The sequence below is a fragment of the Mustelus asterias genome, chromosome 14, assembly GCF_964213995.1.
Source record: "Mustelus asterias chromosome 14, sMusAst1.hap1.1, whole genome shotgun sequence".
Lineage (NCBI taxonomy): Eukaryota > Metazoa > Chordata > Chondrichthyes > Carcharhiniformes > Triakidae > Mustelus > Mustelus asterias.
In genome coordinates this window covers 8,365,817-8,383,811 of record NC_135814.1, presented here as the reverse complement: position 1 = coordinate 8,383,811, position 17,995 = coordinate 8,365,817, and the positions used below count along the sequence as shown (strand labels likewise).

Here is a 17,995-nt window from a genome sequence, read left to right as displayed (position 1 = left end):
AAAAACGGAAAGAAATTTGTTTGGAATCTGCCCCTCGACTTCTGCTGAAAGCAAGCACGAGGCAGTAAAAATGATTAATGTCAGAGCGGGGAGGGGGTTGGGAGAAAACTGATGGTGTGGTGGGGCATGGACATTGTTTTTCAAGTTGAGCTCTGACCCATTATCTACAAGTTAAGGTCTTGCCTGGGTAGCTAAATATTTTCATAATTTTTCTGTCTTTAATTCAGATTTCCAGCGTTGGAAGTATCTTACTTTTGCATTCGCTGCTAGTTTGACAATCTCACTCAGGTATCAGAATGACTGATTTTAGAAACAGGGAAGTTTCACACTTTTGCGAAAGCTGACACTAAGAACCAGCTGGAAAACTGAAGCTGTTTTAAGTTTGTTTTTAAAAAAAAGCAGCTTCACCTTTGCATTGAGAAACCTGGAAAGATTTACAGCACTGAAGGAGGCCATTCAGTCCATTGTGTTCTTGCTGGCCAGAAAAACTTTATCTACTCTAATCCCATTTTTCAGCTCTTGGTCCATAGTGCTGGAGGTTCTATAATCCAGTGGGTGAAAATAACTATCTGGGAGAAGAAACTTTTCCTCAACCCTTCTTTAATTCTTTGACTAAATACTTTAAATCTATGCCCCTGGTTTCCACCTCTCTTGTAAAAGAAATAGGACCTTCTTATCCACTCTATCTAGACCCCTCATAATTTTACATACTCAATGAAGGCAAACTTTTACGCTTCCCACTTTTATGATCCCAGTTGATGTTATAACTGGATGGGAAGATCCCAGATTGATCGGGTGGCACAGTGGTTAGCACTGCTGCCTCACAGTGCTCGGGACCTGAGTTCGATTCCCGGCTTGGGTCACTGTCTGTGTGGAGTTTGCATGTTCTCCCCGTGTCTGCATGGGTTTCCTCCGGGTGCTCCGGTTTCCTCCCACAGTCCAAAGATGAGCGGGTTAGGTGGATTGGCCATGCTAAATTCCCCCTTAGTGTCAGGGGCACTAGCTGGGTAAATGCACGGGGTTATGGGAATAGGGCCTGGGTGGGATTGTGATCAGTGCAGACTCAATGGGTCGAATGCTCTCCTTCTGCACTGTAGGATTCTATGATTCTATGAACCCTGGCTCAAAAACTTTTACTTCTATTCATAAAACGCTTAAATGTTGCTAATGTGTCTGCTTCCACCACCTCCTCTGACAGCGCATTCCAGGCACCCACCACTCCCTGCTTGAAAAACTTCGCCCGCACATCTCCCTTAAAGAGTCACAAGACTGCTAATTAGCTTTCACAACAAAATAAACATTTATTAACCACGGAAAAAATTGGATAATGATACAAAACTTCTTTACTCCCTCTCTATTTTAACAATGACACACAGGTTTTAGGATTAACATGGGTTACAAAGTACATCTTAGCCTACATTAACACACCAACCCCCTTTTAGGCAAACAAGATGACTGTACACTCTGAATCCCAAGTGAATGTCTGTGGGTGTCTCCTCAGAATCCCCCAGATGATTATCACATACAGATGGCCTAACGGTATTATTGCTAGACTAGTAATCCAGAAACTTAATTCATGTTCTGGGGGTATTTAGGACAGTTCCCTAAAGGTGGCAATAGAGGTGGCCAAGGTGATTAGGAAGGCATGTGGCATGCTTGCCTTTATCAGCTGGGACAGTGATTAGAAGAATTGGGAAATCATGTTGCTGCTATATAAAACCTTGGTTAGGCTACATTTGGAGTATTGTGTGCAGTTCTGGTCACCACACTACCAGAAGGACGTGGAAGCTTTGGAGAGAGTGCAAAGAAGGTTCACCAGGATGTAGGCTGGTCGCGAGGGTGTTGGCTCTGAGGAGAGGTTGAATAAACTAGGATTGTTTTCATTGGAAAGATGGAGGCTGAGGGGTGACCTGATAGAGGTCTACAAATTTATGAGAGGCATAGACGGGGTGGATAGTCAGAGGCTTTTTCCAAGGATGGAAGTGTCAATTACAAGGGGGCACAGATTCAAGGTGAGAGCAGGTAAGTTTAAGGGAGATGTGCGGGCGAAGTTTTTCAAGCAGAGAGTGGTGGGCGCCTGGAGCGCACTGCCAGAGGAGGTGGTGGAAGCAGGCACATTAGCAACATTTAAGAGGCATCTGGATGGGTAAATGAAAGGAAGGGAATAGAGGAATACGGAACGAGTAAGGGCAGAAGATTTTTTTAAGTTAGGGCATCATGATCGGCACAGGCTTGGAGGGCCTGTTCCTGTGCTGTACTTTTCTTTGTTTTTTGTTCTAATGTCCTTCAAGGAAGGAAATCTACCATCCTTACCTGGTCCGGCATACATAGAAACATAGAAAAACTACAGCACAAACAGGCCCTTCGGCCCCATAAGTTGTGCCAAACATATCCCTACCTTCTAGGCCAACCTATAACCCTCCATCCTATTAAGTCCCATGCACTCATCCAGGAGTCTTTGAAAAGACCCTATTGAGTTTGCCTCCACCATCACTGACGGCAGCCGATTCTACTCGCCCACCACCCTCTGTGTGAAAAACTTACCCCTAACATCTCCCCTGTACCTACTCCCCAGCACCTTAAACCTGTGCCCTCTCGTAGCAGCCATTTCCACCCTGGGAAAAAGCCTCTGAGAGTCCACCCAATCTATGCCTCTCAACATCTTATGTACCTCTATTAGGTCTTCTCTCATCCTACATCTCTCTAAGGAAAAAAGACCGAGCTCCCTCAGCCTATCCTCATAAGGCATGCCACTCAATCCAGACAATATCCTTGTAAATCTCCTCTGCACCCTTTCAATCATTCCCACATCCTTCCTGTAATGAGGCGACCAGAACTGAGCACAGTACTACATGTGACTCCAGTGCCACAGGAATGTGGTTAACTCTTAACTGCCCCCCAACTGCCCTTTTATTGCGCATTCCAACTGTAAAAACTACCTTTCTACTGAGGCCGTTAAGTGGTCAGTTACTGGTCACTTAAGTGCCTCAGCCCACCCCTGCTGCTACTTTACCCTGGCTGTAAGAGCTGGAGCTGCTGGGACTACAGCCAATTGGATTGGCTGTCAGCTCTCCAAGGTGGGATCTCCTCCCCGGATGGGTGCTGAAGTCTCACCCTTAACCAATTAATGCCCCATCGAATGATAAACAGCTTTGGGGTAGCTGGTCCTGGCAGGGATGTGTTCTCTGCCGAGTTTTCAGGGTAGCAGTCGGGGAACCCTGCCATCCAAAAATCCTGTCCGAAGTCTCCACTCACTTGTGCCAAAGAAAACGAATGTAGCCTATTCAATCTTTCCTCACGGTTAAAATTCTGCATTCCTGGCAACATCCTCATGAATTTACGAGAACATGTAAAATAGGAGTAGGCCCCTCCAGCCTGCTCTGCTCTTCAGTAAAACTATTGCAGATCCGATCTTGGCTCAATTCCACTTTCCTGCCTATTTCTCATTACTCTCATCTGCTGAATAATTCAATGGTATTTTGGCCTTCATTGCAAAAGGATGTCTTTGCAGCTGTACAGGGCCTTGGTGAGAACACACCTTGAGTATTGTGTGCCCCTTATCTAAAGATATATTTACCATAGAGGGACTGCAGTGAAGTCTCACAAGACTGATTCCTGGAATGGCAGGATTGTTGTATGAGAAGAGGTTGGGTCAACTGGGACCGTTTTCACTGGAGTTTCTAAGAATGAGAGGGGATCTAATTGAAATGTATAAAATTCTGACAGGGCTGGACAGGCTGGATGCAGGGATGTTGTTTCCTCTGGCTGGTGGGAGGGGGATGGGGGTAGTCTCCAGACAGGACAATACACATTTCTTTAACCTGTGCCTAATGCTCCCTCCATTCACATTGGCTGTATCTTCAAGACTTGATTAGCTGTAAAGATACGCATTCTAATCAGTATTCTGTAAATTGAATTTGTGTCTGTGTGTGCCTTGTTTGGGAGCAGGTATCCACTCTATCTGACGAAGGAGCAGGGCTCCGAAAGCTAATGGCATTTGCTACCAAATAAACCCGTTGGACTTTAACCTGGTGTTGTTAAAACTCTTACTGTGTTTACCCCAGTCCAACGCCGGCATCTCCACATCTAAACTTCTTTAACAGCTCTTGTCAGTCAGGCCCGTGGTGTAGCACATTTGCACGTACTGGAATTCATGTATATTAATACACATTGTAGGCTTTTGAGTTACCTTCCATTATACAAGAGACTGTTAAGAAGATGCGGGCTCAGTACTGTGACACAAAAGTGCCTGTTGGAACACATTCCAAGCATTGATGTATGCTTTCTGTGTAACTAATAATACTTTTTTTTATTGATAGATCCTGACCTCCTGTTCAGAGAGGTCCAGGAGTTGGCACAAAGGGAAGCTGAATGTATTTTTCCTTCATTGTTCACTACATGGTTTTTTCTATATCTGTTTATACAGAATGCTTTTGTAATGACTGGTTCAAATGTAAACCAATAAACCCCAATGGTTTTTTTTCAAAAAAATACACAGGGCCTTGCTCTTTACAGACAGAAAGAACATGCACACACATTGTGCCTATTTCAGGTAAACAAAATAAGTGACAGTCATTCGCTGATTTATTCCTCAGGGCAATGCCTTGATCAATCGGGGTCAAACTACCTGGTTTAAATTTCAAACAATATTTGGCAGTTAACTGAGAGTCGCCTGATGCATTCTACATGGCGACACCTCTACCAATCAGAGTCAACTTGCCAACCAATCAGCACTTTCTTCTCACACAGTATAAATTGTTGTTTTCCCCCCTTATATCAATATTCTTGCATAGTGTCCTGAAGAGTGCAATGTGAAAAGCTTTGACATGTCCCTTTGTCAGCAAAACTCGAGTTCTGTATGGCCAAAGGGCCTCTTGTACTTTCTTAGTCACCTAATCTACCTCTCCTGCTGCCTTCAGGGCTGTGTAGATTGGCACTCCTTGATCTCTCTATTCCCCTTCACTTTTTAGAATCCTATAACGTACTGTGCATTCCCTGGCCTTCTGTGTCCACCCAGCTGCAATAACCTACACTTCTCCAGATTGAATTGACAATTCTGCTCAGTTCAGTGATATAAGATATATGGCCTTGTTCACTATCAACCAAATGGCCATTTTTTTGTATCATCTGTTAACTTCTTAATCATATTCCCTACATTTAAGTCCAAATTCTTAATGCATAATTTGCCTCAAAGGGGAAAGGGAAAGGTACTAAACCTCATTCTGAAAATGTGGTGGAGATAGATTCGCTTATGCGTTCCCAAAGAGAACTGGATTAATTTCAGAAGAGGAAACATTTGCAGGGCTAAGGGAGAAGGCAGGGGGAGCAGCACGAGGAAAACTACTCTTGCAAAGAGCCAGCACAGACACAATGGGCCAAAGGGCCTCTTTCTGTGTGTAACCATTTTCACAGTAACTTCATTGCAATGTTAATGTAAGCCTTACTTGTGACTAATAAATAAACAAACTATAAACCATTCAATGAGAACACAACAGTATAAACCAAGTTTTTCAAGGTAAGCCAGTCGCAACAGCAGTGAACTGCAGCACTGGACGGCCAGGGCTTGTGTTCTGCCTCATGTCTCTGAGGTGGAGCGGAGCAGATTGGTCTTTTCTGAGAATCAAATGTCTTTTGAAACTTACACATTCCTTGACTGCAATGAATGATTTATCTTCTTAATATGTCCTTTATTGTCTCTTAGTCCATTTTTATCCAATTAAGCCTCTGCAATGTCCATTGAGGCAATTATCTACATTAAGAGTGCTACACACGAGTTTTAATTGTTAGCAACAATTTCCAAAGACAGTTAAAACAAAACAACTGGCTGTACTTACCATGTTGGATCAGTTGATCATGGCCACTAAGAAGCCAGCAAAGGGAACTTGTCACATTGTGGAAATAGTGCAGGAAATCTTGTTTGCTGTCATTCTTGAATGAAGAACAACATTTTAACCTTTTCAAACACTGCATTGTTTCTGATCATACGTTGCAGTTAAGTATTGTCGAGTAATAAGACACTCAGTTCAATGCTCACAGAAAGAGATCATTGATCTGAACAAGTCCATGTTGGCATTCATACTCCACTTGCATCCTTTCCCATCCTTCCTTAGCTAACTTCATCGTCATAAACCCCAATTCACTGCTCCCTCCCATGCTTATCTAGTTTTCCCTTGAAACATCGATACAATTCCCTTTAATTAATCTCCAGGGTACTGAGTTCCATATTCTCAACACTAAGATCACAAGAAAAAGGAACAGAGTAAGCCATTCAGCCCTGCTCTGCTATTTAATAAGATCATGGCTGATCCAAGTCCACTTTCCTGCCTTGTCTCCATAGCACTCTGGGTAAAGAAGTTTCTTCTGAATTCCACACAATTTCTTGGTGACCATCTTATATTGATGGCACCTAGATTGACACTTCCCCATGAGTGGCAACATTCCCTCGGTGTCTAATCTGTCAAAACCTTCACAGGGTCACCCTTCAACTTCACTTCTGTTGGAAGGTTGGAGAACTACAAATCACTTACAAGATGTTGTATACTATTTATTAAGGGACGTGATTCTGTTTGAGAATGTGAATTTTCTGACAGATGTGTATGCTGTTGAGTTTCTTCAGCAATTGTTTCTAAGCAAGTACAAAATTTCAGCCAATCTACATGCTGCACGCTTTATGCACTGTCATCAGAAGGAAAACTTCAGCTTTTAGACGAGTGTTTATAAATAAGAGTTCATGCAAATATGGCAGACAGAATCGATATGCATAAATTACCTCAACAGCCTTGAGAAAACGAGCCTGCAGACGACGTGCCAGCAACATCAGATTGTCTGCAGCTGACGGCAGCACTTTGGTATAAAACTCTTCAGCATCTTCCTTTGGATTCAGGTCCACACAGATGGTGCTGAAAGGGGGCAATTCAATTCACCATTAACTCTGCTTTTAGCCCAGCATCGCTTTCATCCAGTAAAACCTGGATGTACAACCAGATATTAGCGTCAAATAAGAATTTTTAGCTTTGGCAATCAAATAGATTGACCAGTTGGATAATTTACAATGATAAAAATCAATGCAAGCTATTGTCAAGTGTCTCGGGATTTTTGCATGGAAAAACCTATACCCAAAAATGAAGAGTTTGGATGGTTTACAGTGGTTATGTCTGATTGTTAAGAGTGAGATGGATCTAGGGATTTAGCTGGAGAGTTGCAAACACCATTATAAATCAAACGAATATAAGTTAAAGCCCTGTACAATCATTGGCTGAGGAAACTGGCAAGTAGCAAGAAGACTACCTGTGCTCCTACATCAGGGGGACTAAACACAAGTTGAGTGATTGTTTTTTTACTGAACATCTCTGTACAGTCTGCAAGTGTGACCCTGAGCTTCCAGTCACTTGCCGTTTTAATTCACTGCCCCACTCCTACTCTGGCCTCCTGCATTGTTCCTATAAAGTTTAATGGGAACTTGAGGGACACCAGCTCATCTTTCATTTACGCACTTTCAGACTAAACATCAAGCTCATCAATGTCACATTCCAACCCTTGTTCCATTCTTTTTGGCTGTCGGTATTCATTCTGCCAATACATTCACACCTCCTCTAGACCCATCTTTCTTTGCTTGTTCCATTGACGCATCTTTTTGCCTTGCACCATTATCCTGTTTTCCATTCACTAACTCCTGCTTTCCACCCTATCAGAGTCCTACCTCTTACTTCCTTTTTCTCCCCACATCTTTTCCATGAAAGATACTGCATCCCACACAAGTTTCTAATTCTGACGAAAGCTCATTGACCTGGAACATTAACTTGGTTTCTTTCTCCATGAATGCTGCTGAGTATTTTCAGCATTTTCTGTTTTCATGTCAGTGCTCCTCCATTCGGATGAGTGGTTTTAGCCAACAAACATACGAATTAGGAGCAGAAGTAGGCCATTTGGCTCCTCCAGTCTGCTCCACCATTTGATAAGATTGTGGGTGATCTGATTGTTGCCTCGACTCTGCTCTCCTTCCTACCCAATAACCCTTGAACTCCCTTGTCAGTCAAGAATCTAATTCAGCCTTAAACATATTCAATGAAGCAGCCGCCAACGTTTCCTGGGAAGAGAATTCCACAGAATAACAACACTGTTATAACTCAGGTCAGAAACTCCAAAGTGTTTTATGAAGTCCGCCTGGATCATAAGTTTTGCACTTTGAATTTGGCTAAGGTGAGCATGAGATGCTTCACTTCAGGTATGATTCAATTGACCCACTAGGGAGCTTTTAACAAGCAAAGTTTATTTTAAGAATACAGTTAACATGTACAGAAAGAAAATTAACAATAATTTTTACCAATTACAAACAAGAATTAAAAACAACCGTGATATTGTATAACCCTTAATGAACATAGGAAATGTTCCAATCAAACAAATTTCTGCAGGTTCAGCACAGAAAATACAAATGCTCACGTGATGCTGGAACTTAGTTCTTTGGTTGATGCTGCAGCTCTCATGACGCACACACAGACAAGCTTAGAGTCAGAACAGCTTCCCAAAACACCAGGGAGAGAGAGAGAGACTCTAGGCACTAACTAGCAACCCACCAATGGCAGAACTTTCACTCCAAGAAGGCCAGGAAGCCTTGCTTCCAGCTAGCCAGCAGAATTTCCAATACCAGGGAGAGAGAAACACTGCTTTCAGTCTGATGTCCACCCGCTTCTAAACTAAAACTGCAGCCAGCAACCAAATTAAAAATGAAACCTTGAATTCACTATGTAGAAAACAAAACTGTCCAAAACACATGACCTGCCACCCAGTCTTCCCCCTAACAATGCAGGATCACCAGCATCATTGGGAACCCCCTGCCCCTCCTCATTGACAGTATCAAACATCCTCCAACCCCACATGTGTAAACGCCCGCTATGGGCTCGTCTTTAGGTGCCTTCAGGACCTCCCACCCTTTGACTTGGCCAACAAGAGTCCTGTCCAGTCATGTCCCTGACCACCTGAGGGCTACAATGGCCTCCTAGTCTCTAGCCGTGGTCATCGAGATTTGCGCCTGCGCAAACGTGGCCAAAGAATTGCCCCCAATAGCGCTGCTTTGGTGCTTTCAGGAAGCAGGCCTCTTAGTTCCATGTTCGGAATCCACTGCACAAACTGTTCTGTTTCGGGGGCACCTGATTGTAAAGTCAAACCTGTTGATTTGCATTGTGTATTATTTCTAGGTTAACACACATGCTGGACTGTGTGCTACAGGAAGGGAGAATGGAGATTATGTCATAAACTAAAGCTTCAATATTTCAAACAGGCAAAATAATCGACATGCCTGATCTGAGAAAAATAATTTCTAACAGATTTCTTGCATTGCAACCGTGAGTGGAATATCAAATGTAGACTCCTGATCTGGTTTACCTGACTATCTCTGCTAACTCTACAGCTGTGGACCAGCTTCCTGGGATGTTGTAGTAGTCTTGTCTAAGCACCAATATGCAATATTGAACTAGGTCATAATGATAAATGTCATCTTTTAACTTCTGTAATTCTTTGCTTCCTGAGGGAGGATCTTGCAGGATTTCTGTAAAAGACACATGGCAAAAGCAGAATGGGTTAATGTTACACCAGAAACAAAATCTCAACACATGCTAGAGAATGTGGAAATATTATTGGGGTGCAACCCTTTGGGTACCATTTGGAATTCTGAGAAAACATTTTTTTAAAATCTTAACTGCTATTTGATCTTAACAGATACAGGACATTGTTAAAAAGAAGTTTGTGGCCTTAGGCAACATCAGTATAGCTTTCAGCCTAAAACCTTGAAATCAATACTTCACTTTTACTCATCTCCCTCATTGACCCAACACCCTTTCTGACATCACCCCCTCCCGCACCCTCTGTCCCTTCCGGGTCTTTGTGATGTCTAGAATCCAAGACCAGAATTGCGAGATGAATTGCTCCCTGTCCAAGAATAGCCACGCAAAGAAGGGGAGTTATCTGGCTCAAGCAGCCAGGTTCGAGTGGCTGGGACCACAGCCAGTCTCCAAAGAGGAGGTGGTTATGGAATCATCATAACTGGCTCTAACACACCAGTGTTAAAAAGTCATACTAATTCTTCCTCAACCTTGGGACAAACTGCATACAGCACCACTCCCCGCCTTGAAACTTTTTGGTTGACAATCAGGCTTTATGTTGAGTTTCACCTGAACTCTCTTTACTGAGCCAAGTGTCACTTCGAATGCACTCTTACATCTATCCAGAAGGTGCTGCAGGTCTGTTTTGGCATTGAGCAATCTGTTGACAGCACTCCAGTCAAGCTTTATCTTTTCCAACCATGATCTCCCAAATAGAGCTGGAAAATCACTACAGACCACATGGAGAGGCAACTCCAGTGTTTATCCACTCAACTCTGCTTTGAACATGATGTATGTATCTGTTCTTTTAACGCCGCAATCTCTTCAATGTATGTCCTTAAAATCACATCAGCTGCTTTTATAGAAAGCTGCTTTGGCTTTTGTTGGTCTGCAGACTCATGAACGAAAGACACAGCAGCACCCGTATCTACCTCCACCCTAATATATTGTCTACTTAATGTCAAAATCACCCAGAATCTATCGTGATTCTTCTTCATATTTCTGGACATTCTCATCTTCACAGTCGAGATTCTTTTCTTCCTTGTTGTAAATTCTTTTTGTCGAGACAACTTCTTCTTCTTCTTCTTGAAAGTACGCAGATTTTTCTTCTGAATATTCTTCTCAGGGGAAACTGGTCTAGCCCAACTAGCTTTTTCAATATGACTCATTTTGCCACAATTCTTGCATTGACTATCCTTGCTCCAGCATTCACTCGCTGAATGGACGATTTTGGCATATCTTTCGCATGCTTGTTGCTGTTTTGACTTCTTATGGGCAGTTCCCAACCTCTGGATCTTCATTCCTGCACCAAATTGTGAAGCCTCTTTAGCAGCCAGTTCCATCGACACTGCGATTTCTACTGCTACCTTTGAAGTCAAAGCATGTTCAGTAAGCAATCTTCTTTGGATAGCCTCATTTTTGAGACCACAAACTAGACAATCTCGAAGAATATCTTCTAATGACTCACCAAACTCACAATGTGGTGCCAGCCTTTTTAAGGTTGTTGCAAACTGAGCAATGCTTTTGGCTTCCAATTGATTCCTTTGGAGGAACCTGAACCATTTTGCAGTGATCAGTGGCTTTGGCAATCTTCAAGGATCTTTGGCAAGTCATTGTAAGTTTTGGTTTCTGGCTTTGCTGGACGAACTAAGCACCAGAGCAAATCAAAGGCTTTACTTAATATTGTACTGAGAAAAGCTGGTACAAGCAACTTATTTGCAATTTTATTCGCTTGTACGAAGCACTGAAAACATTCTAGATAGGAACTCCATCATTCATTTTCTTCCCATGGATCCTGATTAACCCATTTCTCTTGCAGCCACGAGCGACTTGAGACTGCTCAGTATATATTTTTCTGCTGTCTTCCCAGTACACCTTTATAGCCTGGAGACAGTTGACTCGATTCTTTTCAAATAGCCTCAGCTGGACAGTACAGTATCCCTTCTTTTAAAACCACACACAAGAGAGCTTTTTTCTTCTTTGGTCTTCCTGGTGCTAGCACTTCAATCTTTAATCCTGTTGATGCTTCTCTCCAGCCTTCTAATATTCGAAGTGTGAGGATCCACAATTTTTTTTGTTCTACTTGGGAGCTTTTTTCAATGTTCTCGATGAAATAAAATCCCAACTCATCGCCAATTTTCTTTTTGTAATGTCCTAATTATGTTCGGGGCTGTGGGTTTTAGACAAAAAGAAAAAGACGTAGATTCGATATAACACACAAGTTTATTAAAAGAGATGTTCTCTGCACTGCACAGAACAGAGTACATACTGAAACTAAATGCAGGAACCTCTGAAACATCCGAGCGACATCATCGTCAAATCATGTGAGCTGCTCTTAAAGCAATCATGCAACTACTTAAATATATAACAACATGCAAATCCTTAAATTACACCTACAGATTAAAAAGGCAGGTCGCTGTTCGGCCGATTCTGAAGAGTTCCAGCGTTTTCCATTTTTAATTTCAAACAGAGCTTTAACTCAGTTTATAACTGATTTGATTTGATTTATTGTCACATGTGAAATAAATTTCACATATACAGTGAAAAGTATTGTTTCTTGTGCATACCGTACATAGAGACGGAAAGGAGATGGTGCAGAATATCATGTTACAGTCATAGCTAGGGTGTAGAGAAAGATCAACTTAATATAAGTTAGGTCCATTCAAAAATCTAATGGCAGAAGGGAAGGAGCTGTTCTTGAGTCGGTTGGTATGTGACCCTTAGACTTTTGTATCTTTTTCCCAACAGAAGAAGGTTGAAGAGAGTATGTCCGGGATGTGTGGGGTCCTTGGTTATGCTGGCTGCTTTTCCAAGGCAGCAGGAAGTGTGGACAGAGTAAATGGATGGGAGGCTGGTTGTGACTGGGCTTTGTTCACAACCCTTTGCAGTTTCTTGTGGTCTTGGACAGAGTAGGAGCCACACCAAGCTGTGATAGAACCAGAAAGAATGCTTTCTATGGTGCATCTGTAAAAGTTGGTGAGAGTCGTAGCGGACATACCAAATTTCCTTGGCCTTCTGAGAAAGTAGAGGCATTGGTGGGCTTTCTTAATTATAGCGTTGGTGTGGAGGGACCAGAACAGGTTGTTGATGATCTGGGCAACTAGAAACTCTCGATCATTTCCATTTCATCCCCATTGATGTAGACAGGGGCATGTCGTCCACTATGCCTCCCGAAGTGGATGACAATCTCCTTCGTTTTGCTGACATTGAGGGAGAGATTATTGTCGTCGCACCAGTTAATCAGATTCTCTATCTCATTCCTGTACTCTGCCTCACCAATGTTTGAGATCCGACCCACTATGGTGGTGTCATCATTGGAGGGGAATTTGGCCACAGTCATAGGTATGTAAGGAGTATAATAAGGGGCTATGGACACAGCCTTGTGGGGCACTGGTGTTGAGGATGACCATAGAGGAGGTGTTGTTGTCTGTCCTTACTGATTGCGGTCTGTGGGTTAGGAAGTCTAGAATCCAGTCGCAGAAGTAGGAGCCAAGCCCTTGGCCATGGAGTTTGGAGGTGCGTTTTGTCAGAATAATGGTTTGAAGGCTGAGCTGTAGTCAATAAATAGGAGTCTGACATAAGTGTCGTTGTTATCAAGATGCTCCAGGGTTGAGTGTAGGGCCAGGGAGATGGCATCTGCTGTGTACCTGTTGCATCATCAAGTCAACTGCACAATGGCCTGGAAACTGATTGATACTGTACCTCTTTTTACTGATGCAATAACGTCCATCAATGGGAATGTTTGTTCCCTATCTTCACAGTAACTTCATTGCAGTGTTAATGTAAGCCTACTTGTGACACTAATAAATAAACTTAAACTTAAATGATTTTGAATACCTCTCTCAAAGTTCCTCCTCAACCTATTCACATAACTGAAGCCCCACATCTGTGGAACCATTCTTGTAAATCTTATCTGCTCTCTCTCTAAAGCCTTCAAGTTCTAAAGTGAGGTACCCAGAATTGGAGACAAGACTCCAATTGAGGCTGGACTAGTGATTCAGCATCAAGGTTCAGCGTAACTTCCCTGCTTTTGTCCTCTATGCCCCTATTTATGAAGCTCAGGATCCTGTACGCCTTTAAGTCACTTTTTCAAACTGCCCTGCCAATTGCAATGATTTGTGCACATTTATCCCATCTGTTTCTGCCTCCATTTTAGAATTACATCCTTTATTTTATATTGCTTCTCTTCATTCTACTAAAGCATTGCTGCATTCAATTTCATCTGTCAGGTGCCCACCCATTCCACCAGCCTGCCAATGTCCTCCTGAAGTCTATCATTGTCCTACAAAGTAAACTGGACTGTACCCACTATTCATATTCACCTTTGAATGAAAACTGCCACACTTGGATAACACACTGGAGGGATAATGTCAAGATCTCCAACTAGAGACAGCACTTCCTGAAGAGTTGAAGGAAGGGCAGTTGAAGGGTAAAAGACATTAAAAGGCCTGAGGATGGCTGATTCTGTAATAATCTAGATAATTTGGATAATAATCCAGATAATAATCTGATTATTAACCAGATAAGGGGGCAGCATGGTGGCACAGTGGTTAGCATTGCTGCCTCACAGCGCCAGGACCTGGGTTCGATTCCTGGCTTGGGTCACTGTCTGTGCGGAGTTTGCACGTTCTCCCCATGTCTGCGTGGATTTCCTCCGGGTGCTCTGGTTTCCTCCCACAGTTTGAAAGACGTGCTGGTTAGGTGCATTGACCCAAACAGGCGCCGAAGTGTGGCGACTAGGGGAATTTCATAGTGACTTCATTGTAGTGTTAATGTCAGCTTTACTTGACTATAAATAAACTTTACTTTAACTTTAAAATTCCTACCTTTCAGCTTTAGCAGCAGGGTCGGGATCTTATCATCCGAGCTTTCTGCAACTTCAGCTGCTAAGTTTAAAATGTTGGAATTCACTTCTTCTTCATCCGGGTTATCTGTGGCTGCACCCCTAATCATTTTGCATAAAATAAGAGAATATTTTGTTCAGTGAACAGTACAGTATAAACGTTCACAGCATAAAATACAAATCATAAAACTTAACAATTCCTTATTGATCACATGAGCTGGAGGAATTGGTGATTCGAGGGTAAAATTCTCACCTCTTCCTCCCATCATGTGGGAGACCTGGGTTTAATTCCCAGTCAGTTCAAACTACATATTCTACTTGGGGCAACAGATTTAAAATTTGGAGCAAGCGATACAGCAGGTGTGTGAAAAAGAACTGTTTATTTTTTTTAAACGCAGCAGTACTTTTGGCCAGGAACACGGCCTGCAAGATTGGTGGAAGCAAGAGATCATTCTTGATCTGTAAAGGAACCCGAGGAAAATAAACTTGCGAAGGCTATGAGGAAAAAGCAGAGGAATAGGACTTATAGAGTAGGATCTATAGAGTAGCCTGTAGAAAAGGCTCAACAGAGAGTTGGCATGGACTCAATGGGTTGAATGACCTCCTTCTGTGTTGTAGTGACTCAATGCCTCCAATCCATTTTACATGGACCATTGGGGTGACATTAGACATTCTCCGAGCATTCTCCTCATGAGTTCCGGTTGTACTACATAAAGCAAAATAATTTCCCAGGTAATTTAGCAGTTTAGCATTTTGCAAGAAGTTCTGATACTGTGGATCTCTTATGATGCCAATCAGTCTGAAACGGCATCAAACCGATGATCTCCCAGGTTCGGCACAAGCCCTCTTTTTGGGATGTGAAAGGCTCCATAAAAATGCAAATCCTTTACTTATTGGACTTGGGGCTCCCTTCCAGCAATGCCATGGATAACTGGCTAGAATGCTCCTCCATAGCTTAGTGGGTAGACTCATGTCTCCTAGTCCCAAATATTGAGCACAGAATCTAGGCTGATGCTCTTGTGTAGTACTGGAGGGATTGCTGCAGTCAGAGGCGCTGTCTTTTGGATGAAATGTTGGATTGAGAATGTCCTCTCAGATCCCACAACACTGTTTCAAAGAAGGGGAATTGTCCCCAAAATTTATCCTTCAATCAACACAACAAAAATTTGATTGTCTAGCCATTGTCAACACCGTGTGATAATAGGAGCTGTCTGCGCACATATTGACTGTCATGTTCCCTACACGTCAAGAAGTACTTAATTATCTGTAAAGCTCCTTGGGACACCCTGCGGCCATATTAATGCAAGTCTTCCTTTCCAGACTCTGCACTCAGATCACGGTGAGAATAGATGAGCTTTGCACTCAGGCAAGAAGTTTTTTGGGGCATCCTGATGATGGCGCCCAATATACAATCCGAGAGCAGCTTACAAGCCATTCAGCCCAAGGCGCCCATGTCAGCTCCACACAAAGAGCAAATATGGGCAGCATGGTGGTTAGCACTGCTGCCTCACAGTGCCAGGGACTTGGGTTTGATTCCCAGTTTGGGTCACTGTCTATGCGGAGCCTGCACATTCTCCCTGTGTCTGTGTGGGTTTTCTCCGTGTGCTCCGGTTTCCACCCACAATCTGAAAGATGTGCTGGTTAGGTGCATTGGCCATGCTAAATTCTCCCTCAATGTACCCGAACAGGTGCCGGAGTGTGGCGACTAGGGGATTTTCAAAGTAATATCATTGCCATGTTAATGTAAGCCGATGTGTGACGATAGAGAGAGAGATAGAGACAGAGAGACAGATAGATAGATGGATGGGTAGATAGATAGATGGATAGATAAACAGAACGATAGATGGATAGATAGACAGAAAGACAGACAGAGAGATAGACAGAAAGATGGACAGAAAGATAGACAGAAAGATGGACAGAAAGATAGACAGACAGGCAGATAGATAGGCAAGGGGCACTCTTCCTTTGACCCTTCAAATTCTTGTCTGTTTAGGCAGAAGCTTATCCAAAATAGCCTTGATTTGGAAAATGCACGAGTGGATCTGCGTCCACCATGAAGGTGCAATGTAGTTAATGTTGAAGAGGGGGGGGTGAGAAAGGGAAAGGGGGGGGTGAGAAAGGGAAAGGGGGAGAGAGAATTGCAAAGGGATGAGGGGGGGTTGCAAAGGGATGAAGGGGGGGGATTGCAAAGGGATGAAGGGGGGGGATTGCAAAGGGATGAAGGGGGGGGATTGCAAAGGGATGAAGGGGGGGGATTGCAAAGAGATGAAGGGGGGGGATTGCAAAGGGATGAAGGGGGGGGATTGCAAAGGGATGAAGGGGGGGGATTGCAAAGGGATGAAGGGGGGGGGATTGCAAAGGGATGGGGGGGGGGGATTGCAAAGGGATGGGGGGGGGGGGATTGCAAAGGGATGGGGGGGGGGATTGCAAAGGGATGGGGGGGGGATTGCAAAGGGATGGGGGGGGGATTGCAAAGGGATGGGGGGGGGGATTGCAAAGGGATGGGGGGGGGGGATTGCAAAGGGATGGGGGGGGGGGGATTGCAAAGGGATGGGGGGGGGGGGATTGCAAAGGGATGGGGGGGGGGGGATTGCAAAGGGATGGGGGGGGGGGGATTGCAAAGGGATGGGGGGGGGGGGATTGCAAAGGGATGGGGGGGGGGGGATTGCAAAGGGATGGGGGGGGGATTGCAAAGGGATGGGGGGGGGGATTGCAAAGGGATGGGGGGGGGGGGTTGCAAAGGGATGGGGGGGGGGGTTGCAAAGGGATGGGTGGGGGTTGCAAAGGGATGGGGGTTGGGGGGTTTGATTCCACCACTGGAGGAGGAATGCGCTGTGAAAATCAGGCCGGGAGGAGGTGCGGGAGTCGAGGCTGAAAGGTGGGAATAAAATATCATCCCTCGGCGGCCGAGCCTGGAGAAACGCTGCCCTTTACCCTACCCGGGGGCTAACCTCCCGCCCTCTCCGGCCCCGGGCACTGACCTCCCGCCCGCTCCGGCCCCGGGCACTGACCGCCGGTCCGCTCCGGCCCCGGGCACTGACCGCCGGCCCGCTCCTGCCTTGGACACTGACCTCCCGCTCGCTCCGGCCCCGGGCACTGACCTCCCGCTCGCTCCGGCCCCGGGCACTGACCTCCCGCCCGCTCTGGCCCCGGGCACTGACCTCCCGCCCGCTCTGGCCCCGGGCACTGACCGCCGACCCGCTCCGGCCTTGGGCACTGACCGCCGGCTGGCTCCGGCCATCCCCTCACTCCCGGCCCGGCCTCAGGCTCCGGGCCGCAGCCGGTTTCCAAGGGCAACGCCAAAGCCTCGGCTTCACAGCCGCACATTCGCCACATCTTCCACCCCCTCTCAGCAACCCAAAACAAAAATATAGACACATTCACACACGTAAATTATTAACCTTTTATTTTCAAAGCTAGACTTAGAGATGATTGATTACAAATGCTACACTACTGATTAATCGAATCGGCGGAGTGAACCTGAAAGCCATGTTGTTCAGGTGAAAACTTGCTCTCCCAGTCTTGGGAGTCAGGGAGGGTGACACGTTTGCAAGTT

At 44.5% G+C, this 17,995-nt stretch overlaps 1 protein-coding gene across 9 annotated transcripts in view; it reads right to left on the bottom strand.

The window, feature by feature from the left end:
• The window catches only part of iqcb1 (IQ motif containing B1), a 41,727-nt gene extending 23,978 nt beyond the window's left edge, over positions 1 to 17,749 (bottom strand). For 2 of the 9 annotated variants that reach the window (XM_078227849.1, XM_078227857.1), the window contains exons 1-5: positions 17,421 to 17,707; positions 14,423 to 14,541; positions 9,382 to 9,544; positions 6,770 to 6,899; positions 5,835 to 5,928 (exon numbers count right to left, since the gene is read on the bottom strand). In XM_078227849.1, coding sequence (XP_078083975.1) covers positions 5,835 to 5,928; positions 6,770 to 6,899; positions 9,382 to 9,544; positions 14,423 to 14,541; positions 17,421 to 17,680 — 766 coding nt within the window. In that variant the 5' untranslated portion in view covers positions 17,681 to 17,707. Of the gene's footprint in view, positions 1 to 5,834; positions 5,929 to 6,769; positions 6,900 to 9,381; positions 9,545 to 14,422; positions 14,542 to 17,420 lie in introns of all 9 variants that reach the window. The other 7 variants (XM_078227856.1, XM_078227854.1, XM_078227853.1 and 4 more) reach the window with 7 other exon arrangements.
• Between the last annotated feature and the right edge of the window lie 246 nt (positions 17,750 to 17,995).